The 17,902-nt window shown below is 44.5% G+C and overlaps 1 protein-coding gene across 3 annotated transcripts in view; it reads right to left on the bottom strand.

Moving 5' to 3' along the window:
• Positions 1–613: 613 nt before the first annotated feature.
• Positions 614–17,902, bottom strand: part of LOC147126923 (uncharacterized) — a 38,379-nt gene continuing 21,090 nt past the window's right edge. The window contains exons 1-6 of one of the 3 annotated variants that reach the window (XM_086022092.1): positions 12,941–15,313; positions 12,768–12,877; positions 11,666–11,834; positions 9,663–10,622; positions 7,339–7,635; positions 614–4,236 (exon numbers count right to left, since the gene is read on the bottom strand). In XM_086022092.1, the coding sequence (XP_085878218.1) occupies positions 3,212–4,236; positions 7,339–7,635; positions 9,663–10,622; positions 11,666–11,705 (2,322 nt within the window). In that variant the 5' untranslated portion in view covers positions 11,706–11,834; positions 12,768–12,877; positions 12,941–15,313 and the 3' untranslated portion in view covers positions 614–3,211. Of the gene's footprint in view, positions 4,237–7,338; positions 7,636–9,662; positions 10,623–11,665; positions 11,835–12,767; positions 15,314–17,902 lie in introns of those variants that run through there. The other 2 variants (XM_086022091.1, XM_086022090.1) reach the window with 2 other exon arrangements.

The following is a 17,902-nucleotide window of genomic DNA, read 5'->3' as shown; positions in this document are numbered from 1 at the left end:
AAATATTTACGGCCACAATTCAATTTCAATTACTGGTACTCCACTAAAAACAAGTCAGGAATGCTGGTACAATGCTGTTTTACAAATGTTATTGTAATTAATAGTATTATGTAGGGGCGATATACTACAGAGCTTAGTTTCAAACTAACGTTTACATCTCTAGTTATAGATCTATCTCCTTTTTATGCCCTTTTTTAGTTCTAAGTTTTCATTTATTTCTCTTAATGCTAGGGGTCTCAAAAATTCTATTAAAAGAAAATCAACATTTCTGTTTTGCAAAAATGAAAAAGCACAATGTGTTCTCCTACAAGAAACACATTCGAATGACATGGATGAAAAATTCTGGTTGAATCAGTGGGGAGACAAAATTATGTTTAGTCACGGTACAAATAAGTCGGCAGGTGTGGCTTTACTTTTGAACAACTTCCCTGGTAAAATTCTATCCACAAATAGGGACCCATTAGGTAACTGGTTAATCTGTGTCTTAGAAGCAAACAAAGATTTTCTAATTCTTGGAAACATTTATGGATATAACAGCCTTAACCAGAACAAAAAAATGATTTCTGAAATTACTCAGTCCGTGAATGATCTTTCCCAGAGATACCCTACCCTACCTGCAAGGGCATAGCATTTGTTGGAGTTCTGAAAGTTGAGTTAGGTGGGTCGAGAGTGGCATCAGGTGAAATGGGGCCTACTAGTGGTTCAGCAGATCCCACGAGTGTATCCTGATGTATGCTAGATTCACATTGTTCTTTAATTAATCCAGTGATCCTCGTTAGCTCATCTTGTAGCAGGAGTTCAAAAGGTTTTCCACTGAGTTTTGAAATGTTTTGGTGATATCGGATCCTTTCTCACTTGAATACACACTAGCTAGGGCTTCAATAGGAAAGACAACATTCTTATCTGAATCACAGAGTTTGTCAATAGGTAAATCTTTCTCAATTGTCTCCATAGCAGCACCAGATGCATACTCTACAAGAGTTTTTCCGTACAACTCCGATATTTGGTCTGAAACTCTAATTATTCTGTCAATCGACCCAAATTGCTTCAAAAACTCGTAAATTTCCTCGTCAACTTCAGTATTTGTCAATCCCGATACAATGACAGCATTGGAAACCTTAATGCCTTCTCTCTCGATAACATCCATTTGGGTCAAATTTTGAAAAATATCAATTCACACTTGTAGGACACTTTTAGTCATAAAATAGTTATTACTTAACTCAAAGCTCCTGGCTGGCTCGCCAAGTTTTACCATGTAACCCACTTCAAGGTATGTACACGTCACTGCTAGGTTCGTAAGGAGCTGAGAGTTGAAGCAATAACGAAGTGACACAAGTTTAACGTTGCAAAAATGTGAACTTTTAGTTAGTACAAAATATGCAAACAATTTACAACCTGCGCGCAACTCCTAAGGGTAATAAGTAATAAAATAAAATGAAATAGAATGTCCTTTTCAAAATTGTTCCTTGTAGAAATTGTTCTTTGAAGATCCAAGATTTAGTCAAGTCAAAAGTCAAGGGATATAGTCAAAAGTCAGGGAAAATGTCCAGGATGGGGACCTTGTTGTTCTTGGTCAACAAGATTGGCACAATCCTACCATAGGATCCGCTGGTCAAGCTGTATGGTGGATTTTCACAGTTCGTCATTGGAGGCTCGCCATCAAATGAATCACTGGTCCATTTTGTAGAGGACTGAAGCTTCTCGTTTTTTTTCTTGGATCCAAAAAACCTGACCTGTATAAACCACAGGTTTATAGTCCAGAATAATAAATTTTTTTCTAGGTGTTGTACAACATTAAAATCACTTTTCAGTAAGGAAAACAAAGTAGTATTGTTGCAGGAAGGTAACAATTAGTATTTTCCTATTAACAGTTCAATGGAATCAAAATATAGCATTTTAACCTTTAGAAATTAGAATGGATTGCAGTAATATGAACACAATTTAATTATGAACACTACAATTTACAGACACATTACCTTTAAGGTAATACGCATCACTCACATTTTCAATGTGTAGTATCTATGTACCTTAAGTCACAATTAGAGACAGTGACTAAATGCATCACAGTGTAAGAACATCACACAGTACTTATTTTTATGAAATATGCCAAACCAGTGATCATTTCACTTTTAAATCATGAAATAATTGCTTTTTACAAAAATTATATTCTCCAGAAACAACATAAAATGTGCAAAATATCTTTAGACAGCCGCTAGCAAAGACTCATTCACCTCGTGGTGTTTTCCACACACACAATCACAGAGAACTTTCCAGAGCTAGCTTACCAAGGAAGGGGATTTTCCGCCAGAAAGCCTAGCAATAAATGCTTCCTTGACGATTCTCGAAGTTCTAAAATGACATTTACATGGGTTTACCTTATAGGCAAATGCATATTAAGTGTCAAGGGAAAAGAATCAGGTTTTGCAAACCTTTTTTTTCTTGTTTCACTTTTACACGGGAGAAATCAGAAGCCAATGCTCGATCGTACTCGCGATGCCAAGCTAGAATGAGTACTGCAGAGCACTACTTTCGGTTTCTTTACAAAATAAAACGTCCGGTTTTGAAAACTTATCATTCAAACATAAAATATGAACAAATAATGATTCGAATTTAACAAAGATTATTAGTTAACCCCTTTTTAGGTGGGTTACACGCCCAACTCAATTTTGGTTTAGAATAATTATTTAAGTCATGAAAAATTGTTTCTTTTTAACACACATTTCAAGAGTAATAAATTCGAATTAAGTGTTGATTTGGTCGGTCTCGCTCCACACCTACACAGCCGCTTAGGTTTTAATTCGCAGACTTGGGGTACAACCGTTTGCTGCCAAATAATATTCAGCTATTCAACTGAAAAATACACCCTCTCATCACCCAACCCGCTGCATGGCTTTTTTTTTTCCGCTGCACAGATTTAAACCCTTCGCAAAATTATTATCCGCCATTCGCTGTCCCCATCCGTTTTGTCCCTTATGATCCAATGACAGCCTTATTTTACTAATATTATTATTTTGTTGTTTTAATACAAAATAAGTGCAAAAAATGTGGTGTCAACTGAGTACTGTGGAAACAACTTTTAATCTGAAAATTCACTAGAATGCACGATATGAAGTGTAACAAAAAATAAATAAAAAAAATAAAACAGCCCCCGCCAAATACCCCGAACCCCCACCACCAATATATATATATATATTAGGGGCTTGCAAAAACTTCAGACACTTTTGGCTTCTTGCGCAGCAGCTGGGACGGCACTTTGCTGCGCCAGAGCTCTTTCCCGTGCCCGCTGCTCGGCCAGCCACAGGGCCATTTGTTTCCCCTCGTGGAGCGTGCAGAATGTTTGCAATGTCCGCTTGGGCAGCCTGCTAATGAACGACGTGTGACCGAAATCCCCCCGTGATGGGAGGCCACACTTGGTGCATTTCCTAATTTTCGAGGTTCGGGCTCGGGCGGCCGGCTCGGCGTCCGGGGCTTCTGTCTGCGCGTCGGAAGTAAATGGGACTTTGGACCGCTTCGGAAGGGTCCAGTCCTTGTCCACGTACAACTCCTCGGCTTCCGAAGATCCCGCCGTGCTTGGCACCACTCGAACCTTTCTTTTGTGGCAGGACCTTGGGGGGGCCACCAGCTCCATGTGTGGGTCGACGGCTTGCAACGGTCCCACTGGCTGTTCTGCTTGCGGCGACTCCTTTCCCTCAGCTTTTTGTCTCTTTTTTCCCTTTCCTTTTTTGCTCAGCTTGTCTTCCCTTTTCTCGGCGGTGGCCTCGCTTTGACGACGATGCCGCCATGAAGTGGTGCGGGCTACTTTGAGCGGATACGAGGATAACTGCTGTCGAAGCCACTCCGAAACCTTCAAACCCTTCGACTGAAAATACACCTCGCAGAAGTAGCTTCCCCTATAAAAGGCATGACCATGATTGAAAGTCCGAGGCAGGCCGCACCACAGGCATGCCTGCCCGGGTTTGTTGCCCCACTCGAACTCATCATTGACCACAAGGAGTTCCCGGTCCCGTAAGGCCTGAATTTTTCTCCTGTAAATGGAACGCCTTTGGGGCGCACCACCGCTAGTGCTGGCCACACTTGGAACGGGCTCAGGCCTCTTTCTCCTCCTGTCGGCAGCTATAGGGCCTCCGCAAGTGGCGCAACTTCCTCGGCACACGAGGCAAGTTCTGCGTGGCCTCACGGCAGAGGAAGTCTTGGTGGAGGACTGCCCCGGTTGGGCAGCTGATGTAGCGCTGATCTCTGCAAAAACAAAGTTGGGTGGGCGGGAGATTGTTGGAAATTTCAGCAAGTCACTCACTTTGGGATGTTGATCAATTATTAGTTCACAAAAAAAACAACTATTTCCACTGCATGTTTGTTTAGTCTTTCAAGAAGGCATGGCATGGCATCTTCCAAACCGCTTATCCTATACAGGGTTGCAGGGAGGTGCTGGAGCCTATCCCAGCCGTCAACGGGCGAAGGCAGACTACACCCCGAACTGGTCGCCAGCCAGTCGCAGGGCACACACAGACACCGTCACTGAGCGGGAATCGATCCCACGCTGCCCGCACACCACTCAGGCGTGTGTACCACTACACTATCAGTGAGCTCTTTCAAGAAGGCCTCCAATCTAAATAAGGACTCACACAAGTTGATTGAATTTGCTCGTCTATTTCTTTCCATCTCTAAAATGCAGGAATCAGACAAGGTCAGATCTGGGCTTCTTTCCTTACCTCGCGAACACTTACACCCATGGAGGCGAAGTGAGAAAAGGGCGCTGTCAAAGATGCAACCCTCACATATATAGTGTTGTCGTGTCAGATAAGGCGAATCCAAAATGTTGGTTCTGATCTTCTCCATCTATGGTTTATCACTTCAAGGACCAGGTCGTCTGGCCTAGAGACATCCTTGGTCACAAGGAATTCTACCTCTGTCAGATATAGGGTTGGGCATCGTTTGAATTTGGACGATTCCGGTTCCGATTCTTTGATTTGATTCCGGTTCCTAACGACTCTCGATTCTTACCCCAAAAAAAAGGAGTTATTTTTGGACAAATCACATGAACTTCTCTGTTCTTTAATTTCATGAACATTTTACTGTTTGTGAACTTTACCATGAATTACTCAAAGGGCTGTTTTTAAACAGTATATTTATTTCAATACAATTTTTTGTATTATTATTTAGGACTTTTCACAAGAGCTTTATTTTTGAGAAGTTAAAAAAAATACAACAATGCAGCTGTTACTGAAAGCATGCTATTGAACAAGAATTGATTGGCTAAACTTGTGGTTTTTTTTTTAGAAAGAAAAGTATATGACAAACAACGCTGCATTTTAAGGGCAAGCAAGGAAAGTCTATCAAATCTAAGCAGTTTGTGTATGTGTATATGTACAGTATGTATGTATGCTGCAGCTGTGTATGGTATAAGCTAAGGGTCGAATGCATTGTGCATTTGTGTGTTGAATGATCAATGTTGCTAATGCTCAATGTTGGCATGTTAGACGTACTTAGCCAATTCTGACTTTGGGTCATGAGCCGCATCATCTCAGTTCTATGGCTAGGCGTCGGCCAAATGAGCCGGCCGGGCCGACCCGAGCAGGATCAGCGGGGTGCGAAGGGCAACTGCTGCCACCGCGGTGTCCCAGCGGCTGCCGCAGCTGTGAAGTTCCGTGGGAAGGGCCCGCCGCACGCCCAGAGTCGCCAACGCCGCGGCCCACGCAAGCTAGCGGAGGGGCTGGCCAAGAGAGCAGGGCAGTTCGAGTGGGGGTGAGCTTCAGTGTTATTGCGACGCAGCTTCGGTGGGAGGAGTGGCTATATTTTTTATTTTATTTTTTTAAATAGTCCCACATCTTGTGCTTCTTCCGTGCAGCTAACGAGGAATCAAAATTTAGCACCGACATTCTAAAATCTGACCGGTTCCAGGAGAACCGGGATGGTGGACTCGGTTCCACTCGATTCCCGGTTCTCGGTGCCCACCCCTAACGCGGCGTCGTATACTCAGCAACAATTTCTGACGTGTGTGCGACATGTGTTGCAAACCTGTCACCAACATGTCTCACAGCACAATGCGTCAGTCACGTGATGCAATGCGGCAGTTGTCACCTGCACTGACGCGGGAGTATAAAAGAAGCCTTTCGCCGAGTAGGGTGAGATTAACCTTGGCCGCATCGCGACCACATCACACGCATGAGGGTCGATTAGTGGGCCGGACTACAATCCACCTCCGCCCTTGCTTAGTCCGCCCCTTTTTTCTTCAAACGTGTCATCCGCCAAAAATGGGTCCATCCGTCCCGTTCCGTTCCGCCCCCGGGACGGACTGCCCAGCTCTGCTTACTACCGATGAGAATATGAATTTGAACTCTTTGCACCCTGACCTTTGAGAGAACCTTTGGCCACAATCTGAACAGGCAAAAGGTTTCTCTCCAGTGTGGCTTTTGGTGTAACTAAGCCTGGTTCACACGGCAGGATTTAAAAATTGTCCGCCGACTTACAAACTGTGAGGGACCCCACACGTGACTACAAAAAAATCATGCGTACAACAGTCTTGAACGTGCGGTGTGTGGTGTGCAGCCACACTACAAGATCAACACATCACACACGAACCGCATTCAGTCACAGATATTCTCACGTCAGATGAAAAATCTTCCAAAAGCCCTCGAGATAACATGAGACTTCGGGGTAAACAAACATGGCGGATTAAGAAGCAGCAGGGGTCCTAGGTCGTGTCTTGACGGTGGCGCTGGTTTGTGAATTATTTTTAGGGGAAAAAAGTGACACAAAAAGAAAAGACGTTGGGCTCTGTAGCGCCATGACTGCTTTCATTTTGGATTCCCACCGCACTTCTTCGTCGTCCCGTCACCTCGCTTTCTGATTGGCTGTACGTCACTGTCAACGGCCGCATGCTGTTTTGTCCTCGGGGCACACCAAACACAGTGCAAAGTCGGGCCAAAACAATTCAAAATGTTGAAAATCCCCAATTTGAGGTCGGATTATCTGGATTATCTGATAAAATGATCTTTGGAGCCATTACGAGAGTCGGCCCCGACCTACGATTGTCGGGAGGAGAGATTCGGGGCTAAAATCGGGCCGATTATCCTGCTACGTGTGAACCAGGCTTAACTAAGCTTCCTTCTGAGATAATTTTTTGTCAGAAACTGAGCATGCAAAAGATTTCTCATCAGTGTGGGTTCTGGTGTGACTAACTAAGCCTCTCTTCTGAGAGAATCTTTGGCCACAAACTGACCAGGAAGAAGGTTTCCCTTCAAAGTGTATTCTCAACGTCTCTCGAAAGCAAAAGTTTTAACCCTAACCCACACTGAGAACATTTACAGCATTTGTTGTCAGTGTGTTATGTCATATTACCTTCAGACTCTTCATCATCACCATCTGATGACGTCTCATCACTATCAGATAGTGGAGGCTCTCTACTCGCCTCACTTTGACCTTCATCTTTGCTCTTCGAACGGACACCAGCCGCAGGCAACTCCTCCTCCTCTTTGACGTAGGGAGGCTCTTCTCCCTCCTCTTTTATGCAGGGGTGCTCTCGTGCCTCCTCTTTTTCAACATAAAGGGACTGCTGCTCCTCTTCCTCTTTCAATTGGGGGAACTCTTCGTCCTCCTCTTCCTCTTTCATGTGAGGATGAACATATTCACTGATGTCTGCAAGACAAACGCACATAGTATTATAGTTCGTATTTATAATGAAGGTTATTAGGATGAGTTAAGATTACTACTTACTGTTTGGCGCAAGCGAATTCACTTACTGATGCATTTTTGGGGGGAGCCTATCCTTGGTTCTTTGACGAAAGACTTACACACGGTCTGACATTTTTGAGTGGTGACCCTGTCAAAAACGGACTAGCCTCGTATATTCACGACATAATGCAGTAAGTTTTTGTTATTTCATATTTACTCTCTTTGTAGTGTATTTGAGCCACTTTAAGAAATTAGTAGGACGACTGCATCTATGACGGTGTACTAACCTCACTAAAATTTAAGCACTGCAAAAGCAAAAGTTAATATGAAAGCTTCAAAGAATACATCACCCAATCATCCATTTTCCGAACCGTCAAGGTGCAAACGCCTTCTAAACAATACATGAACATTAAAGGCTTTGTACGCTTTTATTTTGAAGCTGGCCCTCGCAGGCAGGGCCGCCTTCACCTAATCATCATATATAATGTGAGACACACCTGCGCAGAAGGTCATCATCTTTGATAGCTTGACACGGCAAGGAGACTAGGTCAAGATAAGTACGTAATGCCAACGCAATCTGCGGTACGCATTTGTGAAAAGATGAATTGTATAAGAAACTTACACATACAATCCACGATGTGCCCTCACGTCTAATATATTTTCATTGTGTGTAAAAGTTTTATACACAAAAGAAATCTGAGTTAGCATTAGGACAAAATACCCATCTCTACTAATAGTAGAGAAACACATTTTAAGATGTTCAATGATATCTATCCTTGTAATGATTTTACGAGTTAAATTTTAGAGCAAACTAACTGCTTTTTTTCAAGTAATAAACTCTACTAACTACATAAAATGTAATCTGAGTCCCCGGCACGATCTAAGTGTGCATGCACAGCAGGTCGGCCATGTTTGTTCGCTAGCCTGCGGAAACGACATTAGGACAAAAAACCATAGGTGCCGCCTCTGCAATATAGGGAACTCCAGTTCGTCGAGAGCCATATCCTACCTGTTTTGGATCTTTCCCTACTATAAGACACCTGACTCAAATGATCAGGATCATGTCAGACTTCTCCCGAACATGCTGATGAGCTGATCATTTGAATCAGTTGTGCTGTAGTAGGGAAAGATTGAAAACAGGAAGGATATGGCACTTGAGGAACCGAAGTTCCCTACCCCTGATATATAGTATATGAAAGTCACATGCAATACTTTCACATAGTCTTGCTCCAATAGAAAAGTGTTTTCAACTTTTATTATCCATGCAACTTTCCACAGTAGGCTATCTATCTAGCTATGGTATATATTTTTTTCATGTTTTTTGCATATATATTTTTTATTAATCAATATGGATCATATTCATAATTTTTATGAATATGGGCGGAGGGTCAAGGCCGGAAGGGTACCCAGGTCAAAAACGGAGGGTCAAGGCCGGAGCGGCAAAATAGGGTCAAGTGCCCAGCTTTGAAGGTATATGATCAAGGGTTCACACTACTGTACTTCCAAAAGAGTACCAGCAATATAAAATGCTGTTACTGAGAATATCTTCAGCATCACTACATGACTTATTGGAAGGAAGCAGACTGTAGTAGGAGTGTAAGGTTGTGTGAGACTATGCGGAGCTAAATAGTTCATGTCTAAGTCAAATCTGGTGTGGCAAACTCTAGTGGCTCAAATTGGAAAATCTGCTGGGGACTGAATCCATCAATGAGAATCAAATCACATCACCTTCCATGGCACTGCTGTTACATCTTTCGTGTTCTTGCTACATCCCCTTTTTCTTGCACCAAATCATCACAACATTTGACAAGACAAAAGGTTTCTCTCCAGTGTGGGTTCTTGTGTGATGTTTTAAGCTTCCCTTCGGAGAATCTTTTGTCACAAATTGAGCATGCAAAAGGTTTCTTTCCAGTGTGTCTACTTGTGTTTTTTTAATGCTCCCTTCTCAGATAATCTTTTACTAAAGATTGAGCAGGAAAAAGGGTTCTCACCAGTGTGTGTTCTTGTGTGTGTCTTTAAAAGTTGCTTCCGACTGAATCGTTGGTCACAAACTGGGCAGGCAAAATGTATCTCACCAGTGTGGGTTTTGGTGTGACGTCTTAAAGTTCCCTTCACTGAGAATCTCTGGCCACAAACTGAGCAGGCAAAAGGTTTTTCACCAGTGTGGCTTCTTATGTGTATTCTTAACCTTCGATTGTCAGAGAATCTTTGGCCACAGTCTGTGCAGGAAAAAGGTTTCTCACCAGTGTGGATTCTTGTGTGAATGTTTAAGGTTCCCTTCTGAGAGAATCTTTGACCACAGACCGAGCAGGCAAAAGGTTTCTCACCAGTGTGGGTTCTTGTGTGTCGTAACAGAGTTCCTTTGCAAGAGAATCTTTTGGCACAAAGTGAGCAGGCAAACGGTTTCTCACCAGTGTGTATCTTCATGTGTTGTTTCAAACCTTTCTTTAAGGCAAATGTTTTACCACACTGAGAACATTTCCAGGGTTTGTTGTCAGTGTGACATGTCAAATTACCAACAGACTCATCATCTTCAACGGCAACAGCGTGAAGAGCGTGTGACGTATCGTCACTATCCGATAGTGGAGTGAAGAGGCTGTCTGCTCGTAATCCTTCACATCGATCTCCATCACTTTCTGCTAAGTGTTGACATAAGCTGCTGCCTGGAGGCTCCGCCCCTCTGCTCGTTTCACTTTGACCTTCATCTTCTCTTTTGAAAGGGACACCAGTCGATGGCAACTTGCAGATATCCTCCTCCTCCTTTCTGATGTAGGGGGGCTCCTCTCCCTCTTCATCTACGCATGGGTGCTGTGGCTCCTCCTCTTTTTTAATGTAAAAGGACTGGGTCACCTCTTCCTCTTTCAAGCGAGGGACATCTTCGTCCTTCTCTTCCTCTTTAATGTGAGGGAGCTTTGGCTCCAGTCGCTCAATACGAACATCTTCACTGATGTCTGCAAGACACAAGACAAACACACATGGTATTATGGTTCTCAGTCATAACGAAGGTTATTAGGAGAGCCAGAGGAGTTCAGATTACGACTTACTGTTTGGCATTAGCCAATTCACTTACTGATGGATTTTTGGTAGGGAGCCTATTGTTGGTTACATGTGGAAAGAGTTGCACCTGTTGAGTAGTGGAAGTGGCACCGGCCTCGTATACTCAAGATATAAATTCAGTAGGTTTTAATGACTATTTCATATTAGAGTGTTTTCATGGTGTATTTTTCAAGCGTCTTTAAGAAATCGATTACGATTATGATTGCATTCATGGCTATAACGGTGTCCTAACCTCACTAGAATCAAAGTTTCTCAATGTCAACAATTCATATTATAGCTTCAAATGCATCGTTTACTCAATTACTCAAGTCCCTGTAAAGTGAAAATAAATGATCTTCTAAATTTGACAACAGAGAATAGCAATGTTAACAAGGCTGGCAAATATGAAAGTATCCAAAAATTGCCCAGTATATACAATATAAGGCTCCAATGTCATAAAGAATAGAGCCAACCTTGCAGCTGCAGGGTGGCGTGAGCTTGTCCAATGGCAATCAAAACATGTATGTTTGTACAGTGTTAGCTGCTTTAAAATGTGTGCCATCTTAAGTGAGGATCTAAAGCCTTCTAAATAATTCATAAACATCAACGCCTTTGTCGGCTTTTATTTGGAAGGTGGCCCTCGAAGCACGTGAAAATCGGAGTGGCGGATGGCTTGACAAGACCAGAAAATACAGTTTACTTTTAAATCAAATCAAATTTTATATACATAGCACTTTTCACACATAAGATGGAACTCAAAGTGCTGTACATCAAAATACAGCATAAAAAGAGAACCTGCTCCCGCCTTCCCTCCCTTCCTCGCAGTATACACAAAGATAGACATCCACAAGCACACACCTGCACTCAATCACTCACACACACATACACAAACACAGACACATATAACCTTAAAAAGAGACATGGCAAGGCACAGAGAAACCATAAGAGGAAAGAGTACCCAAGGGAGCTCGTCCACGCTGAGAGAGATGACAGCCCATGGCCACGGGTAGCACCACCACCTCAGAGACCCCCGGGCCACGTCAACCGGGGCAGACCCTAAGCATAGCTCAGGGAGGCCAGCCACACCTCCCAGCGCGGAGGCCCTCCTTGCGGAAACACTGGGCATACTATTAGAACGCCACTATTACCCAAAGTGATTCAACAAAAAATGTTAGTGTTACATTGATCCCTCATTCATCGCGGTTAATGGGGGGACAGAACCCGCCGCGATAAGTGAAACCCGCAAAGTAGAGTCGGACTTATGATTATTATTATTTTATATGATATTTGTTGTACAGTTTTATTTAGGGGATTTGCGCCTCTGTTACGCTGTTGCGAACCCCAATATGGTTCCCACACTTCTTAATACTTGTTAAACAATTGGTTAAAGCCCTAGTACATCAAGCGTGAAACGCCTAATGTGCAATTTCATAGTTTGAACACTAGATGTCGACATTAATCGATTGACTACGATAAACTTGCCAGCTCGGACAACCCTATATAAAGTCTAAAAAGTTTAAAAGCACAGATTCTAGTAAGAATGAACATACCAAAGTCAATGCTCATATAGTTCCTCAATAACCTAGGCACAGATGTGCTACAAGTTATAGAAGCAGTATATGTTGCTTGCTCAAAAACCGCTTTGTGTTTTAAATAGCCCATGTGCATTGGCTCTCAAAGAATGTTACACGCGATGTAAAAGGGAACAAGAATCAGCATGTTGTCTACATAGGAGAGAATGTGACAATAAGAATTGTATTTATATGTTATCCATTATATTGCTTGCTTGGATATACAACGTTAAGTGCTCAGAATATTTTATCCTGCATGTCTTAGAATAGTCACAAGGTTGATCCATTTGTCACAAACATGTTATTCACTTTCGAGCACCTGTTTTGTCACAAACATGTTATTCACTTGGAAGACAATTGTTGATCCCTAGATAATGAGGGGTTTGCTAAAGTTAGTCTATAATTGAGCCAAAAAGAGCCCTGTTTACAAAGAATAATCAAACCGACACAGACTTTCGGGAAGATGATGGAAAAACACTTACTGATTACCTCAAGAAACTTTCTCGTCCCCTCGCACAGTTGCGTTAGAGCGAGCAAGGGTAATGGGGAAAAGTAATACCCGTTGAATGGTGTAGCCGGTCAGGATTTTCCCGATAATCCTGTGGGTAAGCGGAATCTGACAAGGGCAATAAGTATGATCACACTTGCACGGCGCATCTCACCTTGGGCAACTCCAGAGTGGAAGAGTGTCCAACCCCTCTCGAGAGGACTGGTACCAGAGCCCAAGCTATGTGTGGAGGTGAGCCCGACTATATCTAGTCGGGACTTCTCAGCCTCACACACCAGCTCGGGCTCCTTCCCTGCCAGAGAGGTGACATTCCATGTCCCAAGAGCTCATTTCTGCTGCCGGGGATTGGACCACCAAGGTCCCTGCCTATAACCGACGCCCTGCTCGCACAGCACCGACCCCTTTGGCCCCTCTTACCGGTGGTGAGCCCATGGGAAGGGAGACCCACGTTGGCTTTTCGGGCTGAGCACGGCCGGGCCCCATGGGTGCAGGCCCGGCCACGAGGCGCTCGCCATCGAGCCCCACCTCCAGGTCCCCCAGCGATAAGGGATGCTGTCCAGCTGAAGAAGGAGTCCCATCGGGCCTTTTTGGCCTGCGGGACTCCGGAGGCAGCTGACAGGTACCGGCTGGCCAAGCGGAGTGCAGCTCTGGCGGTTGCTAAGGCAAAAACTCGGGTGTGGAAGGAGTTTGGGGAGGCCATGGAAAATGACTTCCGGGCGGCTTCGAGGAAATTCTGGTCCACCATCCAGCGTCTCAGAAGGGGAAAGCAGTGCACCATTAACACTGTTTACAGTGGAGATGGGGTGCTGCTGACGTCAACTGGGGACGTTGTGGGTAGGTGGGGAGAATACTTCGAAGACCTCCTCAATTCCACCGACACGCCTTCCACTGAGGAAGCAGAGCCTGGAGACTCTGAGGTGGGCTCTCCAATCTCTGGGGTTGAAGTAACCGAGGTAGTCAAAAAGCTCCTCGATGGCAAAGCATCGAGTGGATGAGATCCGCCCGGAGTTCATAAAGGCTCTGGATATTGAGGGGCTGTCATGGTTGACACGCCTCTACAACATCACGTGGACATCGGGGACAGTGCCTTTGGATTGGCAGACCGGGGTGGTGGTCCCGCTTTTTAAGAAGGGGGACCGGAGGGTGTGCTCCAACTACAGAGGGATCACACTCCTCAGCCTTCCCGGTAAGGTCTATTCAGAGATGCTGGAGAGGAGGGTCCGTCAGAAGGTCGAATCTCGGATTCAGGAGGAGTGGACCAGCTCTACACCCTCAGCCGGGTCCTCGAGGGTGCATGGGAGTTTGCCCAACCAGTCTACATGTGTTTTGTGGACTTGGAGAAGACGTTCAATCGTGTCCCTCCGGGAGTTCTGTGGGGGGTGCTTCGCGAGTACAGGGTACCGAGCCCCCTGTTCGGTCCCTGTACCACCGATGTCAGAGTTTGTTCCGCATTGCCGGTAGTAAGTCGGATTCGTTTCTGGTGAGGGTTGGACTCCGCCAAGGCTGCCCTTTGTCACCGATTCCGTCCATAACTTTTATGGACAGAATTTCTAGGCGCAGCCGAGGTGTCGAGGGCCTCAGTATTGCATCCCTGCTTTTTGCAGATGATGTGGTACTGTTGGCTTCTTCGAGCCGCGATCTCCAACCCTCGCTGGAGCGGTTCACAGCCGAGTGTGAAGCGGTCGGAATGAAAATCAGCGTCTCTAAATATGAGACCATGGTCCTCAGTCGGAAAAGGGTGGCGTGCCCTCTCCAGGTCGGGGATGTGATTCTGCCCCAAGTGGAGGAGTTCAAGTATCTTGGGGTCTTGTTCGCGAGTGAGGGTGGGATGGAACGGGAGATCGGTGCAGCGTCTGCTGTGACACGGACCCTGTATCTTTCTGTCGTGGTGAAGAAGGAGCTCAGCCGAAAGGCGAAGCTCTCAATTTACCGGTCGATCTACGTTCCTACCCTCACCTATGGTCATGAGCAGTGGTTCATGACCGAAAGAACAAGATCTCGGATACAAGCGGCCGAAATGGGTTTCCTTCGCAGGGTGTCTGGGCTCTCCCTTAGAGATAGGGTGAGAAGTTCGGCCATCAGGGAGGGACTCAGAGTCTGCTCCTGATGGTGGCTCGGGTATCTGATTAGGATGCCTCATGGACGCCTCCCTGGTGAGGTGTTCCGGGCATGTCCCACCGGCAGGAGACCCCGAGGACGACCCAGAACACGCTAGAGAGACTATGTCTCCCGGCTTGCCTGGGAACGCCTTGGGATCCTTCCGGAAGAGCTGGAAGATGTTGCTGGGGAGAGGAAAGTCTGGGACTGACAAATTTTAAAAAAGGGCTCGACTGAGCAAGGCCGGAAGTGAATTTTAGTTTGGCCCGCTAATTGTCCCTCGTGCGTGTGACATGGTCACGAGGCGGCCAAATTTCGTCTCAGCCTACTCGGCAAAAGACTTCTTTTGGCCTCTTCATACTCCTGCGTTGGCGCGAGCGACAACTGTCGCTTTGCATCACATTGCATCACATTGCATCACATTGCATCACGTCACGCATTGTTGGCAACAGGTCTGCAACACATGCCGCGCACATGTCAGGAATTGTTGCTGGTATATACCACTCCGTGCGCACTCTCTCTCGTGATCGGTTGGTAATGTCACATGTTGCTCGGCCCGGCAATTTGTTGCCAAGGAGGAGAGGATCTCTTTTCTGCTGCGAAGTAAACTAGTTTGGCAGCGGCGTGGGTCTTATGTCACGTGTGTGGAAAGAAGCTACTCACCCACGTTCCCCCTTAGCCGCCACCTTCCAGATCGTTTTCGCAATACAATTAAATGCATCGTCTAGTCATCTCTGCCCCTTTATGGTTGTAGCAGACACGATATCCATTGTTGTCTCTGTCTTTTTGAAGCGATGTCCCCTGACCAGGAACGCAACTGTTTCAAAACAACTTGTGCCCACGAGTATAGTCAAGCTGCGTGCAGCACTCAAGGATGACGCTGGCACATCAAGGTGGAGTTCATGCATTTCTTCAGGCGTCACAGCAGGACTTTTCATTGAAATTGACGAGCCTCGCTCTAATTCACCTCTCTCTCTTTCTATTTCTTCTGTTCTGGAAATACGCCGGAGCAAACCTGCTGTGTGATGGTTTGCTGGCATGCTTTTATTTGTTTTTATTTTGAAGAATAGGTTTTATGATAAGGGCGGAGGGCCAAGGCCGGAAGGGTACCCAGGTCAAGGACGGAGGGTCAAGGCCGGAGCGGCAAAATAGGGTCAAGTGCTCAGCTTTGTGAATATGATCATGGGTTCACACCGTGGGCGTAACGAGCCCGTTTTTGGGGGTGCTCAAGCACCCCAAAATTCAACCCAAGCACCCCCAAAAATTATAACATTTTTAAAACCCTCTTTTCCTTCATAAAGGACAGGATATGCTTAAATATGATGAAAAACGCTAGATAAAAAGTAAAAAAATAAAACAAAACAAATATGTGAACAACGCAGCATCGGAAATACTCCCCTGCCTCGAAATGGTTCAGTCCATTTGATTCCAGGCACCGCTCTCGCCCCCCTTCCCGCTCCTCCTTCGCTCGGCTCGTGTCACTTGCAGCGTAGTTTGTGGATGCTCTGATGTATTACGGTGAGAGTATGTTATACAGTGCTTATGTTGAACAACTATTTTACCACCCAATACCATGACTTTGGTATCATCAACAGATTTTAGTCCTCATTTTAGCTGCATTGAATCGAATGCAACAATGATCCGCCTAGCTTAATTGTTGCGTGTGTATAAACTATGTGTGTGGTCATCCTCCCAGCACCAGCATGGACATTCGCCATTTTTTCTGTAAAAAAGCACCATGTTCAGGTGATAGTCTATTACCCACAGTAACTATACAGAAATACACAAAACCTCTTCCTAATTTATTTGTATATGGTTGTCAGTACTAGGAGAGAGAAGGGTAGAAAGGGAGGAGAGGGAACCTGGAGCCCCGGAGAACACAGAAGAAGCAAAATATGAACAGTGGCTGAAGTTAAAAACATCTCATCCAGAATAAAATTTAAGATGTATGCTGATAATTATGTATTTTCTCCTTACTCTTAAACTCTTAAAAAGTTCCAATTTGCCAGTATTTTTCTGTATATTATCTTACAAAGTATCTATATATAATCTTACACTGTCATATTCACTCCGCGGGAGAGGTTGGGCAAACGGACCGGACATTTTTAAGTAGATTCTCACACAGTTTTTTATCCATCAACGGGGGGGAAGGGGGTTGGTTGGGGCAATGCGCTATGCTCGTGAAAGTCGACCGAAGTTTACTGTCACACTCGCTAATGGACGCTCCGGATTAGAGTCGAAATGGGCAAGACGAGATCGGCCTAACAAAAAAACGAGTTTTGAATTTTTTTTCCCCCGTACAAAAATTGTTGTACTATTTGAAATGATCAAAAAACTTAAAAATACGGGGAAAACGTACAAGTTGATAGGTATGCAATTACTATTCAAAAACTTATGAATTGATACTGATTTTTATGATACTGAATTTTTATCTTCTTGGTAATAATACAGCTTGTGTTTGATAACACAGAGGTAAGATTATTTATTACTTATTTAAATGACTGAATGGATATTTTTAATGACTGAAAGATGTTTGTGTGTGGTTGCTAGTGGAGAGAGATAAAGAAAAGGGAGGAGATGGTGCAAGAACAGGAAGAGCCAGGGAAGAAAATGGACTGACATGTGGACTTTAGGCATCACAGGGTGGAATTATAAATTGTTGAATAGAATACATCATTGTCTAATATGTTCCATGCTTCTTCTGTGTGTGTATGTGTGTGTGTACTCTATCAGAAATAAATGAGTAAAAACTGGGCATGGCGTAGTAATAGTGTTTCTGCTAACCACAAAGTGTAATGTGCTGTTCACAACTGGGAAGTGACACTCCTGAACAGTGTTGAATGATCCTAAATCACTAAGTGAAATGAAAAAAAAAATAGAAGCAGCCAGACACTCTGGGTGCTCAGCAACTCCAAAGCTATGAATCTAAAATCGCCCCTGGTTTACACTGTGCGGAGCTAAATAGTTCATGTCTAATTCAAATCTGGTGTGGCAAACTCTAGTGGCTCAAATTGGAATT

The sequence above is a fragment of the Filicampus tigris genome, chromosome 22 (genome assembly GCF_054856515.1).
Source record: "Filicampus tigris isolate MCC_2025a chromosome 22, RoL_Ftig_1.0, whole genome shotgun sequence".
Taxonomy (NCBI): domain Eukaryota; kingdom Metazoa; phylum Chordata; class Actinopteri; order Syngnathiformes; family Syngnathidae; genus Filicampus; species Filicampus tigris.
The sequence above is the reverse complement of the archived record's forward strand: the minus strand, read 5'-3'. Positions and strand labels throughout refer to the sequence as shown.